This window comes from Neofelis nebulosa, chromosome 10 (assembly GCF_028018385.1).
Source record: "Neofelis nebulosa isolate mNeoNeb1 chromosome 10, mNeoNeb1.pri, whole genome shotgun sequence".
NCBI classification, from domain to species: Eukaryota; Metazoa; Chordata; class Mammalia; order Carnivora; family Felidae; genus Neofelis; species Neofelis nebulosa.
The window spans coordinates 56727042-56743861 of record NC_080791.1 but is presented as its reverse complement, the minus strand read 5'-3'; the positions used below and the strand labels follow the sequence as shown (position 1 = coordinate 56743861).

Genomic DNA, 16820 nt, shown 5'->3' with positions numbered 1-16820 from the left:
ACCCCCCTCTCTGCTCTGTTAGGACCCTCAGGTGGTACTCACCATAGGAGCCCCACGGTGGCCAATGAGGGCAGGCTTGGGGCCCAGGTCCTTTTTCTCCATGATGCAGGGAGATGAGATGGTGAGAGGGACCAGGTAGAAGGCAAATACCATGGCAAAGAAGATACAGAGAATGGCCACCTGGGAGGCTGCAGACATCGGCCGTGAGTCAGGCTACCTGGTGAGCTGTTTGGCTTTCCACAGGGCCCACCCGTGAATCCTGAGCAGGCTGGGGTTGGGGTGGGGGCCCCTCTTCCCTCTACCTGTCAGGACCCAATGCTTTGAGGGGACCCTACACCATGGCCAGCCCCCATCTGGCTCGGAAGGCAAGCTGGACTTCTAACTCACACACAGACACACAGAGGAGGAAACGTGCAAGGCTGACCGAGGCTGCGACCCTCAGTGGACCCTGTGGGCCACTCCGAACCAGGACCTCCATGCTGAGAGTGGCCACCTAGGTGATGTCCAGGTGGGGGCAGGACAAGCTCGTTTTGGTACTTGGGAGGCAGTCATACTTACAGGACCGCTCTGCACGGGCGAACTGTCCTGCCACAATCCAGGAGAGCGCGGTGATGGCGGCCAGGGCCCCCACATGCAGGAATGGCGCTGTGCCCTTGTGTGCGGGAAGGGGCAAGAGGAACCATGAGCTCCCAGCCATGCCTAGACTCTCTGGTCACCAACACCCTGACAGCCAGCCTATCTGTGTCCGTGGGGTGGGCAACTCTTATCTCTGCAGAAACCCCAAGGTGTAGCACCCTCCCTGCTCTGACTTGCTCTGTGATCTGGGCCCCTCCCTGCCCCCTCTGGGCCTTCGTCTGGAGAGATGTGAGTGATGAAAAGGCACTGCCTTGTGTTGAAGGTCCTGGGGAAGTGGCTGCCCAGCCCTCCCTCACCCCCTCACCTGCAGGGAGATCAGCAGCACCTCCCACTCGTCCTCCCACAGCTGGGCCACAGCCGACATGGCCACCACCGTGGACACCAGGATGACCACCAGCCCCATCTGAAAGGGGAAGAGTCACCAGACAGGAGGTCAGAGCAGGTGTGTCTGGACAGCCCGAGCATCCCCAGTGCATCTGAGAGAGGGGCAGGGAAGCAGAGACTGCGGAAGAGGCACGGGGAGAAATGGAGAGTGTGAGAGAGACCAACAAAGCAGGGAAGGGGGGAAGCAGAAGAGAGCCAGGCACAACGGAGAGAAAGCCAGAGATGGCTAGCCAGAAATGACAGTAAGAGACAGAGGCAGGAGGCCGGGGGACCTCCAGAGAACAGAAGGGAGGCTGAGGAGGAGAGATGGTGGTAGGAAGCTGGGGGGAGGCGTAGGAGCAGCCCAAGGTTCAGCCCCACTGAGGGCGTGAGGAGGGGAGACTCTTGGCCCGTGGGGGCCTCTCGTGGGCCCAGCCAGTCATGTCGAAGGCCTCACTTAGCCCTGCCAGCAGCCCTTGAGGTGAAGGGTGACTTATCTAGGCCGCAGGGGCAGAAGGCTGGGGAGCCGGGTCCCCTACAGGAGCCCATACCCCCTCAGGCTGGAGCGGGCGGAAGTGAGGCAGAGCTCTGGCCCACTGGCCCCACAGCCGGGGCTCCCCGCTCCTGCCCCTGAGCTTCCAGCTTCTACTGTGTTTACGGGGGCTGCCCTCTCGGCTGCCTCCTAGAGGAAACAAGGAGCACACCTTGGAGGGCAGACAAGATGGAAGCTTCACTGGACAGAGAGCTTTGGGGACAGTTGGGATCTGAAACCTCTCACGCAGCACAAGATGCTCCCCAGACTAAGTGGAGCCTGAAGCCTGGTTTCTGGCTACTCAGCCCCCAGCCCCACCCTCTACCCCCCTGCTCGGCGCTCATTCCAGCCACCTTCCGCTCACCGCCAAGCCTGGCAACTTAAGGCTCAGGTCACATCTCTACCCCAAAGCCCCCACGCCCCTCTCCATAATGGGCCAAGTCAAGGCCACCGTCCCCTGCCTTCACTGACTTCCTACTGCCGCTGCAAGCTGTTTCCCCACTGCCCCCCTTCCCTTCCTGCTGTGCCTTTCCCGGAGGTGGAGGCAGAGGCGGCTGTGTTGTGAGAGCCCTCCCAAACGGAACTGAACAAGATAGGATGGTGAGGGCAGACACTGGCTGCTCCATCTTCCCTCCCTGCCAGGCAGAGAAGATTCATTCTGGCCTGGGATTAAGTTTCCCTTTGGAGCTTTGTCATTCGGCCCATCAGCCCAAAACGAATGTTCCAATAAGAAACAGTAATAAGGCGGAGATGGGTAGGGGCCTTTATGGACTGTAATGTACTGGCCTGGGGCAGGGGTGGGGTGGGGACGGGGCATGGGAAGGGGAGAAATGCAGGGACACAGAGGAGGGAGGGCCTGTATGCCTGGGGCAGGGACATCCTGTTTTCCTCACGTTTACTCTTGTAAGGTCCCAGGTGAGGTCATTATCACCTTGATATCACACATAGGGAAACAGCTCAGCATAAGGGCCGGCTTGCCACGTAGCTCTGAGGGGGCCAGATACTGAAGCAAACTCCATGGTCTGTCCCAGAGGTCATGCTCTTTCTGGGAAGTCACGCTGCAGTAGAGGGAGGCCAAGGAGTGTCCTGAGGGTCCCCGAGAATCCTCCTCAACACACAGGCTCCCTGCCCCCTGCTGCCCCCTGCAGACAGGTCCCGGGCACAGCAAATGTCTCGGAAGGGTTGTTCCTGACAGTCTTATTGCATTTAACTGCTAGGGGAAATACTTGCAATAAAACTGATTTCCCATAATCCTAATGCAATTAAAATTTTTATTCTGAGCTTTGCAGCTGCTGTCGTGGCAACCATTATGCTCGGCAGCATTACCACAGTGTTCAGTGTCTGTGGGGACCCCCCCACCCCACGCTGTGTCCTTAAGACACATTACCAGCACTGATCCCCAGCAACGTGACCATCGATCCTCAAATCAGACCGGAAAGGATAAAGCCCACCCAGAAGGCCCAGAGATGGCCCACTGTCCTCCTCTGAAAGCGGTCTTTGGTCTTCTGTGCAGGTGGGATGGTGGCTTGAGGGGACAGTGGAAGGGACTGAGGACACAGGAGGCACCTCCGTGCAGCGAACCTCGCCTGCATGCTGGCATCCAGGAGGAGCTGGATGCCAGCCTGGCAGAGGGGGCAGCAGGTCGGCCTGCTGGGGGCGGCTGGAATCTGGGTTCTACGATCCAAATGGCAGGTGACGGGCCAGGGCTCGGGGCTGCACGAGCCACACCCTTCAGTCAGATCCCAGCCCCTCGGCCTAATGGGAGAGGCTAACCTCCGGAAGCATGTTTCCTGGGCGGTGCAATGGGGGGATGAGTGCCCACCAGCCAGGGGTTTGGGGATGAGGGAGAGAGAGCAATGGCGTGCTAAGCACAGGGTTGGTACCCAAATAGTAAATGCTTACCAAATGTTAGTGGTGTGATTTGAAAACGTGGGCATAATATCCAATGACCAAGATGATTATTACCAGGAGTGACTGAAACACTGTGGAAAGTGTCTGACGCACAGAGTAAGCGCCCACTACAGGATGGCTACGGCCATCGGCTATCGTGATGAGCGGGGCCCGGCGTGGATGTACCTTCCTACACATGCTGCAGCTGGAGGGGGAGAGGCTAGACAGCTGGGAAGAACTGGGGAGCCTGCGCCGGTCATTTGGAGGGAGTCTGAATTCATGGGGAGTGCTGATGAAGGGAACGTGGTCAGATGGTACACAGGCGCCAATGGGGCGGGGGGGTGGGGTGGGCATAGGCCCTGCCCCAGCTCAGTCAGTACTGACGCATGACTGTGGCGCCCAGTCCTCTTCCCTGGGCCTCAGGTTGGGTCACTGGCAGACACATCCTCCACGCAGGCCCTGGGCTGGGGACTGCCGCCACTCTGGCAGGGGAGTCAGGCAAGGTCGCAGACGGGGGCCGTGGGGTGTGATCAGTGCCGGGACTGGTGGGGGGCAGCCTGGGGAGGTGGGAGCTGTGGTGAGAGCCCCTCACAGCAGTGGTGTCTGGGTGGATTCTGGCGTTGTGGGTGGGTGGGGCAGGAAGGGGACATCTCGGGGAAACAACCTCCTGTTTACTGGAAAGCCCCACACTTCTCATCTTCTGGGCCTCTGGACTTGTCTCCTGTTTCTGGGAAACAGGACCTTTGGGAGGACTAGGGTGGATGGGGAAGGTCCCCAAGTAGACACCCAGATCTGCTCACGTTACCCTGCCTGTCCCAAGTGCCCTGCATTGTCCTGGGCCCCTCTGTTCTGCAGCCCACCCTTACCCATGACCCTAGGGAACCAGAGGCTCTCAAAATAAAGATCATGATTAAGACATAATCTAAAATTATAGTTCTTAAAGCAGTATTATATAGGCATGAGACCAGAGAGGTAAGTGAAAGTAAATAAAAACAACAACAACAACCAGGAACAGATCTAAATACATTAAAAAAAACAAAAAACAAAAAAAACTAGTCTACTATAAAAGTGGCATCTCAAATTAGAGGGGGAGAATGGATTACTGAACAGAGAGTAGGGACCTGGGAAGCCATCTAAAAAAGAACAAAGATCACACTATACTCCCAAATAAACTTCCAAAAAGATAAAACAAATAAATGTTAAAAAAAAAAAAATTAGGAACCCAGAAACCTATAATTACCAAATGATACCAACAGAGAAATTTTTTTATATTCTTGGAGTGGGAAAGACTTTTCTTTTTTTTTTTTTTTTAAGTTTATTTAATTTTGAGAGGGCAGGGGAGAGAGAGAGACAGAGGGAGATGGGCAGACAGAAGAGAGAGAGAGAGAGAGAGAGACAGAGAATCTCAAGCAGTTTCTGCACTGTGAGTGCAGAGTACGATGCAGGGCTCTCAGAGAGAAAGAGATCTCAGAGATCTCACACAGAGAGAGAGAGAGAGATATCATGACCCGAACTGAAATCAAGAGTCAGACGCTTAACCGACTGAGCCACCCAGTTGTCCCTAGGGAAAGACTTTCCTAAGTCTGACACAAAATCCAGGAGACATAAAGAGATGACACATTCACATCCGGAAAAATAAAAAAATTCCTATGGCAAAAACACAAGCCCAATCGAAAGATGAGTTAGGAAGAATCATCTGCAGTTCACTGGCCAAAGGGCTAATTTTCTGAATCTAGAAAGAGCTCCTACAAATTACTACGCAAAAAGCACATCCCACAGCAAAAAGGGCAAAAGAGACGAAGAGCCAGTTTATGAAAAAGGAAACGCAAATGACTCAAGCTTGGGGGAGATGCTGAGTCTAAGTCATCACAAGGGAAATGCAGATTAAAGCTACACCGAGGCTCATCCTCACCCATCACGTTGGCCAAAGTCAAGAAATCGGTGAACACTTGATGGCGAGCGTGCTCTCTAAGCACAGAGGCATGGGTTGGTGGCCTGTGGCAAGGAGGCAGTTTGGCAGGAGCTAGTGAAAGTGCGTGCTCTTTACCTCGCACCTCCCCGCCCGGGTCGCTGCCGCATTGTGCCGCGTGCACTGGGACATCAGGCGGGCCCACCAGCCTCGGGAACCAGGGATGAGACGGCGGGGCAGGAGCAAGGGATGGATGCGATGGGAATGTTCTCAATGCACCGAAGGGCAAAGAGCTCCAATTTTGTCAGGGCGCAGAGGCAGCAGGCCGGTACTTGTGTTCAGAGAAGAAGGAAACGAAGAAACCAGATGTGAATTTGCAGGTACTTAAAATATCGCTGGAAGGATAGGAGGGAGATTTACATTGCCCACTTTTTAGTACCTTTTTAATTTTGAACCACGTCCATATAGTAGATGGCCAAAAATTGGTTAAAACAAAAAAGAATAAGGATTCTTTAGAGTCAAAGAAACAGAATAGTAGAACTCTAGCCCCTACTTGAATACTCCTGGCCCCCGGGAACTCCCTCGCTCCAGATGCCGTGGCTCCAGCTATGGATCAGCTCTGCCTGGAAAGACGTTCCTCATGCTGAGACCTCCCGGGAGGGGACAGAGAGGAGAGGAAGGCAGGACTGGCACCCAGGAGCTGGCACTGGTGCAGATGAAGGGCTCGGATCCTCCCAGCCCCGGGTACTGGTCTGCAACCCCGGCTGGCTGAGTGCCTCCAGAGGCCTCTCCACTAGGATCAAGCAAGTGTGGCCTGGCCTGCTGAGAACCAGGCACGAGCCCAAGGAGGTAACCACGGTGGGTGCCAGCCCCACCTGGGGTGCCGGCTGGTGCAGCTCTTTCAAGTCGGCTGCCCAGCAGAGAGAAGAAAGTGCTTCAAGAGGGGACCTCAGAAGCCCAGAGGACACCTCAGGATACAGTGACAAGCAGGAAGAAGCAGGGAGGGCTGCTGGCTGGTCTTCACTCCTCTCAGACTTCAGTCCCCGGGAACTGACTCCCCCAGCAAGGCCCCCGGATGCCCACTGGCACCTGCCACTCCACACAGCCCAGCTGGATATGCCCTGTCCCCCTTCTAGCAGGAAGTGAGCCCCTGCCCCTGTCACTCCTCACCCCGTGGGCTCATGGTTACTTCTGGACATTTCTGTCCCTTCCTAAATGGCATGCTCACTCCGAGCCAGGCTCTGGGGAGAAAGAGGTGCCCAGCCTCCCTCCAAGGCCCAGGCATCCCAGGAAGGAGGGGCTCTCCTGATTGGCTTTGTACCACCCCATGCCCACTGGGGCCTCAAGAAGGGGCAAGCGTGGGCCACATACATTCAGCACCATGCATGCAATAAATGCTCAGAGCGCTGAGGCTCAGAATGTGTGGAGCCTCCCCACTTTGGGCCCAGCCCTGAGTGGGGCACTGGGGACACAGAGATGGGCAAAGCCAATCTGGCCTGCAAGGAGCTCCCAGACTGGGGTGGGCCAGGGTGGGGGAGCGAGGCAGAAATGGACAGCACAGAGGCTCAGGACTATGGCAAGGGAGCCCTGCCAGGGCTGGGGGAATCTGAGCAGCCTGTAGGTGGGGGAAGCAAACTAAGGAAGGAGTCCAAAGGAGAGAGAAAGGGAGGGCAAGAGGGAAGAGGCAGAGGAGAGGAGAGGTAGCCATGCTGGCAGGGCCTGGGATGTCTCCTGCAGCAGAAGCCGAGGGTGGCTGTCCCAAGCCAGCCGTTGGGAGGTGTTAGCAGGACCCAAGTCATACAGGGCTGTAGTGCCAGTGGGGGAGCTCAGATCGCCCCGGGAGCAAGGGGGAGAGCGGTGGGAAGGGCTTTGAGTTGGGAATAACATCACCAGGTTTACAATGAGCTCACCGATGAAGAGGAGAGGGGGCCAGGGCCGTGACCTGCGATGGGCAAGCAGCAGCTACAGAGCTACATTCTTACTAAGTGGGAGACCCTGGGCAAGTTCTCTAACCTCTTCGTACCTCAGCTTGCCCAACTGCAAAATGGGATGATGTTAGTACCTACCGCACAGGGCTACCGGTGAGGGTTAAATGAGTTAATATAGGCTAGACGATGAGAACAGTGCCAGGTGTATGGTGAGCACTCCCTTAGCCACTGGAACGGCTGTCGTCATGATGCAGAGGAAGGATGGCGTGTCCGAGCTCTTCCTCCGGGGCTGCGGCCTCCCTGCCCCTCCCCCACCCCCCAGAGAGGCAGCCCTTACCTTGTGCAGCCAGTGTAGGTTCATCTGCTGCCCCACGGCGATGTGACATAGTGCCAGGACCTGAAGAGGGGGCCCACGAGGTGACAGTCGGGTACCGTGTGTGACCCAAAGGTTTCTGCTAGCTCCCCAGACACCCTTCTGCCCACTGCTGCTCTGGACCTTGGTCAGAGCAGTCAACAAACCCTCCCCGTAGGCGATGGGAGTGCCCAGCCCGGCCTAAGCCTGGCCTCCTCCCCGGTTTTTCTAGGCCGCTAGGCTCCTCCTCCTCTACAGTTTCTCCCTCCACAGGTCACTGGGCGCTTGGACTGCCCAGTTAACGTTTTGAGAGTTCAGGGCCCCAGGATTCTGAAGCAGACTTGAGCCTAGTCCCCAGGGAGCTCCCAGTCTAGCATGGGGATCGACCTGAGTCTGAGAGAGTAGAGAATTGGTAGCAAGAACCAAGGCAGAAGTTTCTGGAAGAGACAGTCTGCAGTGGACCCTAACAGCAAGATGGCCCTCGTCACTGGGTCAGGAGGAAAACATTCCAGGATGGGGCAAAAGATGACCTCCCACCTTGGAGGAAGCCGAGCCCCAGAGGGGCAGCAGGCTAGGAGGACCTGGGAAAAGCCAGCTTCCCTTTTTAGGCCGGGTGGTCCCCCATCGGCCCATGTAAGCCAAGTCTCCCACCCCCTGGGAGCAGGGCCACCTGCCCTCTGAGACGCCCCACGTACCAGGAGGCCCGCGATGTAGGTGAAGGCAGCAGCTGTGGTCATGAGGATGGGCACAGACCAGTCACTCCAGTAGCCCATGCGGTTGTAGAGGTACCTGCCGGGAGGAGAAGGGGTCAGACCTGCACCAGGGAACCAGGAGGTTCCCTTGGGACAGCGGGCTGTCAGCTCTCACACAGCCAGGCTCAGTGACCAGGACTTGGACCAGTCAGTAATGATGTCACGGTTCCCGTGCTCACAGGTCAGGCCTGTCCAGGGCTCACAGTGGACACCCGGGCATGCCAAGAAGCATAAAGAAAACAGTTCCCCATAATTCTACTGCCCAGAAGTAACCACTGCCGAGACTTTGCAGACTTTTCTTCTGCTGGGTTTCCCTGCCAGGCTTATATATTTCTAAAGCAGCAAAGCCAGGACCCTGCCACGTCTAACATATGCTCAGTTTGGGCTTTGGAGGGAGGTGCACTGGGTTCAAATCCCCACTCTGCCTCTCACTGGCTTGCAGGACCCTGTGGAGGTGACAGGCTTCCCCGATTCTAAGATGCCATCGATTGTGACATGCGTCTCAATTTCGATGCTAGAGTGTGAAAATGTGGGGTCTTAGGGTTGATACAACATAATACCTGACTTATCTTAGCTTTAGTTTTCTCATCTACAGGATGGAGATAACAAAGTGCCCTTCACAGGGTTTCCTGAGGATGAAGTGAGGCAAGGCACGTGATAAGTAATCAATTCTCTTCTTGTTATTAACACAAGAATTTACTGAGGTCAGGAAAAAGTCCTGAAGAAATTTGATTTTTTGACAGCCCTGTGGTCTGTTGAATTAATGTACCATACGTAGCCAACTTCCTACTGATGAAAACAGTTTCTAATTATTCACTCTTATAAATTAACACAAAAAAGAAAATGTTGCACATAGCTTTCTGTATTATTAATTATTTTCTTAGGATAGACTCCTACAAATAGAATTATAGGGCCAAAGGGAATGGACTTTTTAAGGCTCCTGATAGATACTGCTTAGTTGCTCCCCAGAAAGACTGAACCATCCACATCCTCCCTGTACAACTGAGGAAACTGAGGCTCAGAGAAGGCAGCAATTTACTCAAGGTGGTCAGAGACTCTGAGCCGGCACCAGGCAGTTTCAGGCCTACTGCCATCTCGGGCATGGGCAGGGGTGATGGGAAGGGACACTAGGACACTATGGGGCACCCTGGCCCTCATCTTCAGATTGCAGGGAGAAATCTAGTGCTTAGAAGATCACTGAATGCACCTCCTACAGGTGGAGAAACTGAGGCCCAAAGAAGGGCGGGACTCGCTTCTTAGGAACTGGTCCTGAAAGATGTTTTAGTTCCACTTGTCTCCCACTTTTGGCAGGAAGCCCTCCTGGACAGCAACAGCCCACGTGGCCCCTCCCTACCTTTCCGCAGCCAGCCCTGACCACCTGCTTCTCGCTTGCAACCCCTCGCTGCGTGAACTATCCCCAGAGGCTGTCGGGACTAGGAGGGCGGGGCCAGGGTCTCCTGAACCCCAGCACTGACTCCAAGAAACCGAGGTGACAGTGACAGGCTGATGGAGCTACAGGCCTTCAGGCCATCCCTAAGTCGCAGGCAGGCCTTCCCCCTGCAGACTCCCCAGCAGGGTAGGCACCCATCCTCTGCGTGAGCTGCCCAGTGACAGGACGCTCAGTCTTTGGGCAGACTGAGGTAGCTCTTGGACAGCGTGATGCAGTCAGCCATGCTCAAGCCCCTGTCCTACGTCTGCCTGCACCTCGCTGTGTGACTGTGAAAAGTCTACTTAACCTCTCTGAACTCCAGTCTCCTCAGACTGTCCTCAATATATGTTTTGGCACTAAGTGGTTTTGTGGTTGTGGGTGAGTCCTGCCCTCTCTGGGCCTTAGTTTCCCCATCTGTACACGATGCGGGGGGACCTGAGGATCTGCCAGGCAGCAGACCTTCAGCAGAAGTGTCCAATGACTGCAGTGGAGGGCCAGCAGGGAATGTTCCCATTTACGCACAACAGTGCCGGCGCTTTGGATACCTGTGAGGATGAATAATTGATTTATGGCATTTAATAAAGGCCAGAGGGCACCTCTGGGACTCAAGCTCATCTTGCTGGGCTGTAGGGGGACAGCAGCACATCCTTTATTGTGCTCATTAATCACAGAGGCACAGCCTTGTGCCATGCAGAGGGGAGTGGACGCCCAGACTCCATTAATGGAGTCTTAGGATCATCCCAGAATCCTAGAACCACAGCCCGTCAGAGGCCCAGAGTCCTAGAAATCCCCAATTCTAACATCATGGCCACCTTCCAGCTGGAGATCCGGCCTCCTGGGAAGCAGCCCTGAGGGTGACATGGAGCTCTAAGCCCTCCCATGGCCATCATCTCGTTTCATCCTCAGAAAGACCTGATGAGACTGGAATTATCCCATTTTACGGGAGAGGAAACCGAGCCTGAGAGGCTCACCTTAGTGTGCTCATGGTCACACTGAACTGAGCTGAACTTCTAACCAGAAGGAAAAGATAGCACTGGATAGGGAGTGAGGAGGCCTGGCTTCCAAGCCCCAACTCTGCTCCTAAGTGGCTATGTGATCTTGGGCCTCAGTTTCCACACTTGTCAATGGAGGAGTCTCCATTAGAACCCAGGGAACTTACCCCGATCCCATGCCTTTCACTGTCTGGCAAAGGCAGGCCACGGAGGCGGGTGAAGAAGAAACAGGTACCCTTGCGTACCCAGGTCCCAGCCTCAGACAGCCCTGCCCTTGGACCCAAGGCTGGTGCCCATAAAGGACCCTGAACTGTCCCAGAACCATAGCATCTGCCGGCGCTGCCCAAAGTCCTGCTCAGGGATTGAGGAGGCCTGCAATCTGGGGTCACCTCCTCTGCTGAGGCCCTGGTCTTTCTGGGCCTTGGGGTTCTTGCCTACAAAGAGGTTCAGGGGCCCCGGACCCTGGCTGAGCCTTGCCCATTTTATGTTCCTGTTTTCCATGAGAGCAGCACCAGGAAGGAGCTCCCTGTTCTTCCAAGCTGGTCTCAGCTCCTGCTCAGCCTTTGTTCTTTCCAGAGGACCCTGCCCCCCAAAAGCCACACGGAGAGCCCTGAGGGCCAGCCTGGGAGAGAGGCTCCAACCCAAGCCCCGCAGTTCCAGCCCAGGGCCCAGGCCCCCATGTCCCCTGCTTACCCCACACCCACTCACCAGTTGAATTCATCGTAGTCATTGTGGACTTCCCACCAGAAGTAGAGCCAGGTGAGTGTGAGGCCGAAGGTGAAGGTGAGGAGCAGGAACCAGAGGCGTTCCCACTGGAAGAACAGAGCGGGGAAAGGGGTCAGGTGAGGTCAGGGGCTGGATCCTGGGGCCCCCTCCCATCTAGAATGTTCTTCCTGCTCTCACTTTATAGCCAAACCTGCCAGGCAGGGATTACTGGCCTCTTCATACTGGTGGGGACCTGAGGCTCAGAGGGGGAAGCGACCCACCCAACACCACAGAGCTCAAAGTCACAAAATGGTAGGGAGCTAGGAGCGGGGTCAGGGATCCACCCCCTTGGGCTGAGGCCTTTCCAGTGTGCACCGTTCTCCCCATACTGGCGATGGCTCCCAGGAGCAAAGGCCGTGTCTGCCCTAAGCCTTTTTACCGGCATGGTCGTCTGCAGTCTGTGAGGCCACATCGCTTACCTCCTTCCCTTCTCGCACACACCTACAGTGTAGGTATTCTTTCCCACACCTGCCCCATGTTACTGATAAATACACTGAGGCCCGGAGAGGTGAAGCGACTTGTCCTAGTCACACAGCAAGTGAGTGGAGCATTAAAGACCAGTGTCCCAGTCTCTGGCCTCGGAGTGTAGCCTTCTGCCACCCGTACCAGGCACCGGCCCCTCAGGGCTGGGCCATGTAGCCTCTCTGTCTCCTGCAGGGAGGGGGGTGGGGGCCCCCGACACTGCTGCTTCCAGAGAGGTCCTCAGGCACTTCCGGCTGGGCCCTCAGGTTTATCCCTGCTTTCGTCTGTCGCCTTATCTCAGAAGCACAGCAAGCTGGGAACATCCTGCTCTCTGGGAAACCGCTGAGATCATCAGAACGAACAAACGGCGTTTGAGGGGAAGTCAGCATAGAAGAGAACAAAGACCACCCCCACCTTGAGGGGTTGCAGGGCTTGGGCAGCCTGGGTATCTCTTGCCTGACCGTTGCCCAGAAGGCTTGCGGGCTCCCTGCAGCTCCCTTAGGCTTCTTTGATCCTTCCAGCCCAGAGCCATGATTCAAACCTCAGTGTAACCTCTTGATGGCTCCTCACTGCTTAGCCAAGCAGGGGAGCCCCTCTGGGGGTGTTCTCTCCACCTCAATGCCTTCATCCCCTTCCCCAACCAATTCCCTCACCCCGGAAGAGCCATCCCTCCTGGTTTATTTGTCTCACATTCCCATTCACCTTTCAAGTCAGCTCAAATGTCACCTCCTCTGTGAAGTCTTCCTGGACTTCACCTCTGCCGCCCAGCCCACGCTGCTGCCACAGCCTCAGTGCCCCCGACTTTAAACTCACGCCCTGTGCACCGCGATCGGCTCACGTGACTGTGTCTCGCAAGCGACTGCAGGTTCTGCAAGGACACTCCCTTAGCATTTATGACTGCAGGCAGGGACGCAAGTACAAGAGGAGAGAAAGTTCATTCACTGCCTGGGACACCTCCATCCTGTGCCATCAAGAAGACACCACAGTGGAGCGGCTATACACACAGTGTCTGGAGCTTACAAGCCATTTAGCCTCAGGCATCACAAGCTGACATAACCCTTCTGTGCCTCAGTGTATTCCCGTGCGACGTGGGGGACAATACTAGTACTTCCACCACGGGGTTGACGTGAGCATTAAATGAGATAATACAAGCCAAGTGCTCGGAGCCAGGGCTGGCAAGCAGTCCGTGCTCTGGTAGCACGGCTTCAGGCATGCTCTGCCACGCCCAGCACGCAGGACAGGCCCTCAAACCCCGACGAAGGTCCACACTGAGCACCCACTCTGTGCCTAGCCCTGGGCAGGAGGGTCTGAGCTTGGGTGACAGTGAAAGCAGCCTCCTCCGCTCGCTGTCATGTACAGAGCCAGGCAGCCTCGCTTAGCCCCGCTTTGTACATAAGCAGAGAGGCAGAGGTGAAACCATGTTTCCAGCAGCTGGCGGTGGGTGGTTTCTTAGAGACCGGACCACCCGTGTCTGTCCCACCTGGACAGAGAATGACACGAGCCCCAGCCCTGGGCCCATGAGGTTCAGCCTTGCTCAGGAAAGGAGAAACCCCAGATAGGAGCAGGGTGAGCCATGTGCCTTTCTGGAGCACTGGAACCCAAGAATGGCTGGGACTGTCTGGGGGAGCAAAGAAGGGCTGTAGCTCAGCCTCGGGGCTGAGGGCTGTGGGATGCCCCGTCTGAGCCAGCAACCCCAGCCCAGCTGGCCTAGCATCGCCCGGGTCTCGGCTTTCTCCAAGTCCCTCTTGCTGCCTCCAATTCTCATTTGCCCACAAGTAAGAACTCATTCGCCCCTACTTCCTGCAGAGCATAGCTGGCTGCTTCCAGGCCAGCTTAAACATAGGTCCTCGAAGCCTGATCCTTCTCTGGTCATGTCATGCCCCAGCCTGAGAATATCACTGGCTTCAGCCCTCACCTCTACCCTCACACAGGCACTTTACAGGCCACGCTCTGAACTGCCCACAGACCCTCAACAGGCTTCTTCAAGCCCTGTACCTCTGCACAAGCCATACCCACCATTTAGAAGGCAACCCCTCTCTGGTTCACGGGGCAGCCCTCCTCCTCCCTGAGGCCTTCCCTGTCCCATCAGGTCAATCTCCTGTCCACAGAGCTTCCATAGCCCTGACCCCATGTCTGTTCCAGCATTGACCCTGCAGTTCTAGAACTGTCTTTATATGTCAGTTACCTCTGTTATACTCTAAGCACCTTCGAGATCTAGGTGATCTTCCTATTCCCGGCGTGGGGTGGGAACTTAAGAAGAATTTGATAATGATAGGTGAGAAAAGACCCTTTCTCTTACTCTGCCATGAAGATGCCCACCCAGGAGACATTTCACCGGGGGCTTACCATCCCGCCCCCGCAGAGGGGCCCGTGGTCTTCTGCGGACCCCCGGCTGGCAGCAGTGAATGGCCATCTGGCCACAGAGATCCCTCCACTTCGGCAGGGGCAAGCTGCTGCACCTCTGGCCACTAGACAGGGTTCTGAGAGGGGCCTGGGTGAGGGGTGAGCCTCAGCCTATGATGGGTCCTGTCCCAGGCAAGCAGCCTGGAATTCAATAGCTGGTGGGACCAGGGGGCTAGCTGTAGGGACAGTGGCAGGTTAGAAAAGCTGCTACACGTGTTGGGGGATGTCCTATGGTGAGTTATGATGCATAACCGAGGGGCAATTCTGACAGGTTTGCTGGGAATACCACAGGCGTTGGGGGACCCACAGCAGATGGGCCCTGTGCACTAAGGGCCACTGTCCCCACTTGACCAGATCCTGAGGGTGGGGCAGGAAAGACTGGGTGAGAATGAGGGGCTCCCCTGCCCCAGCCCTGCACACCAGATAAGATTAGAGCCGGCAGGTAGATGAGACACTGAGGGCACAGCAGATACGGGGGCAAGGCCGTGGCATTAAGGAATGAGGAACCCCACTATCAGAACTGGCACGAGCTGGGGTCGGGGGCCACCTGGAGATGAAAATCCTGGGAGCTAGAAGCTGGTGGCCCCATGGCCACAGGGAGCCTGTAGATGGGGATGAAGAGACCCGACCCCAGCAGGGAAGCGGCAGGTCACTGTAAGAACAATCAGAGGAAAAACCTGGATGGCGGGGGCTGGAAGAAAGGGGAGGGACAGGCCAGGAACTGGCAGAGGAAGTGGCTCCATCAACAAAGAGGCTGCAAATGGCATTAAGGGTCCTTGTCAGGGCCACTACAGGAGAAAGGCCTGGGCCTGCTCCCAGGCGGTGCGGGCTCTGAGGTCACTGCCAGCTGGGAGGGACGGTGGACCCACCAGCCCTCCATCACCTCTCAGTCCACCCAGCGCCTGGGACTCTCTCTTTGTGGGGTTTTATCTCCATCCGAGAGCAAATGAGGAAAACCCCCAAGCCTCAGAGAAGGGCCAGCACATTCAGCTGAACGAGCTGTGGACCTCATCACTAAGAAGTGGCACTCACGTCATGGTTACCATCAGTACACATATTTGCCATGATTGTTTTCTGGTACATGCTGGGCATGAGTCCTGGAGAAGGGGAGACTTTTGCTCATTTGCACAAAGGCTCAGTATGGATGCGTAGGGGGGAGTCAGAGATTGAGGAACATACCCGAGGTCACCAAGTGGGGGAGGATAGATGTGGGATTGAACTCGTTATCTTGACAGACGCCTCCATGAGAGCCAGCCCTGTGCAGTTCTCCCCAAAACCCGCCCTTGCCGTCTGGGACCCAGGATGGTAGTCCCAGGCCCAGCCTGGCCCCCTGCGATTCTCGCTCCTCTCTCTCGGGGCTCTACCCCAGGCCAAACCTCCTTCTCCTTCAGGAAACACCCGCATCCCTCCAGGCCTTGAAGACCTCCTTTCCCTGAGTACTTCTGCACAGAGTCGTGGTGCCCGCCAGTTTGACCCTCAATCACATTCTGAAATGTGGAGATGAAAATAACCTGGGCTCAGGAGGCAGATGGACCGGTCTCTGCCTCTTGGGCAAGTTAACTCCTCTGAGCCTCAGTTTCCTCGCCTGTAAAACAGGGAGAATAACCCCCTACCTTGGAGGATTGCTATTAAATGAGGTGATATACATCAAGTGGCATACAGTAGGCACATAATAAGGGACGGTTCCCTGGGCTGTGGACTCCTTCAGGGCAGGGATGGCTGAGATACGTCCGCGTACCCTGGGCTCACATCCCGCAGAGCGCAAGGTGATGCTCAGACATGGTGTGAAGGCGTGAACCTGACTGTGATGCGGGGAGGCTTCAGGTCCCCAGTGGACGGGGCCATCATCCAACCCAGACATATCCTCTGGCTGAGGGACCAGGAGAAGGTGCTCCTGTGATACCCAGCCTCCTTCCGTTCAGAGCCTTGTAGCCACCTGAGTGGGACAAGGGTCAGGGAGCTCCTGAGCTGGCTGGGCAGCAGCAGGCACAGGGAGAGGCTGAGAGCCGCTGGGGAGGGGCACAGGCCCGGCCGCGAGCTATGGGGGCCACTCCATCCCTGTGCTGGGAGCTGAGGGTGATGGAGAGGCGGGGAGACCCAGCCCCAGAGGCCAGGGCATTCAGCCCCGCACCCCCTGTCTCATCTCCTCCCGTTCTTGTCCCCACCCTGCAGAAGACGGGTCCCTCCATCCCGCGCCAGGCGACACTGTGCCAATTTCCCAGATGCCACCGCTCCTCCTCACCGCCTCCTGATGATCGTGGAGTCGTCTCCGGTCCCTCTTCGTCTCCGTCCCGCCCACCCCAGAGCCTTCTGCATTCAGAGAAAAACGTGCTGAAAGAGCTTATGAGCAGCGGGGGCTCGCACAGTCGCCAAGCCTGGCTGCCGCACAAAGCCAGCCCTCCACAGG

At 56.3% G+C, this 16820-nt stretch overlaps 1 protein-coding gene across 10 annotated transcripts in view; it reads right to left on the bottom strand.

The window, feature by feature from the left end:
• GDPD5 (glycerophosphodiester phosphodiesterase domain containing 5) overlaps nt 1-16820 on the bottom strand; it is an 88116-nt gene that overhangs the window by 15473 nt on the left and 55823 nt on the right. For 8 of the 10 annotated variants that reach the window (XM_058687730.1, XM_058687722.1, XM_058687728.1 and 5 more), the window contains exons 4-9: nt 11492-11595; nt 8306-8399; nt 7596-7655; nt 941-1039; nt 559-652; nt 43-188 (exon numbers count right to left, since the gene is read on the bottom strand). In XM_058687730.1, the coding sequence (XP_058543713.1) occupies nt 43-188; nt 559-652; nt 941-1039; nt 7596-7655; nt 8306-8399; nt 11492-11595 (597 nt within the window). Of the gene's footprint in view, nt 1-42; nt 189-558; nt 653-940; nt 1040-7595; nt 7656-8305; nt 8400-10250; nt 10336-11491; nt 11596-14356; nt 14381-16820 lie in introns of those variants that run through there. The other 2 variants (XM_058687731.1, XM_058687732.1) reach the window with 2 other exon arrangements.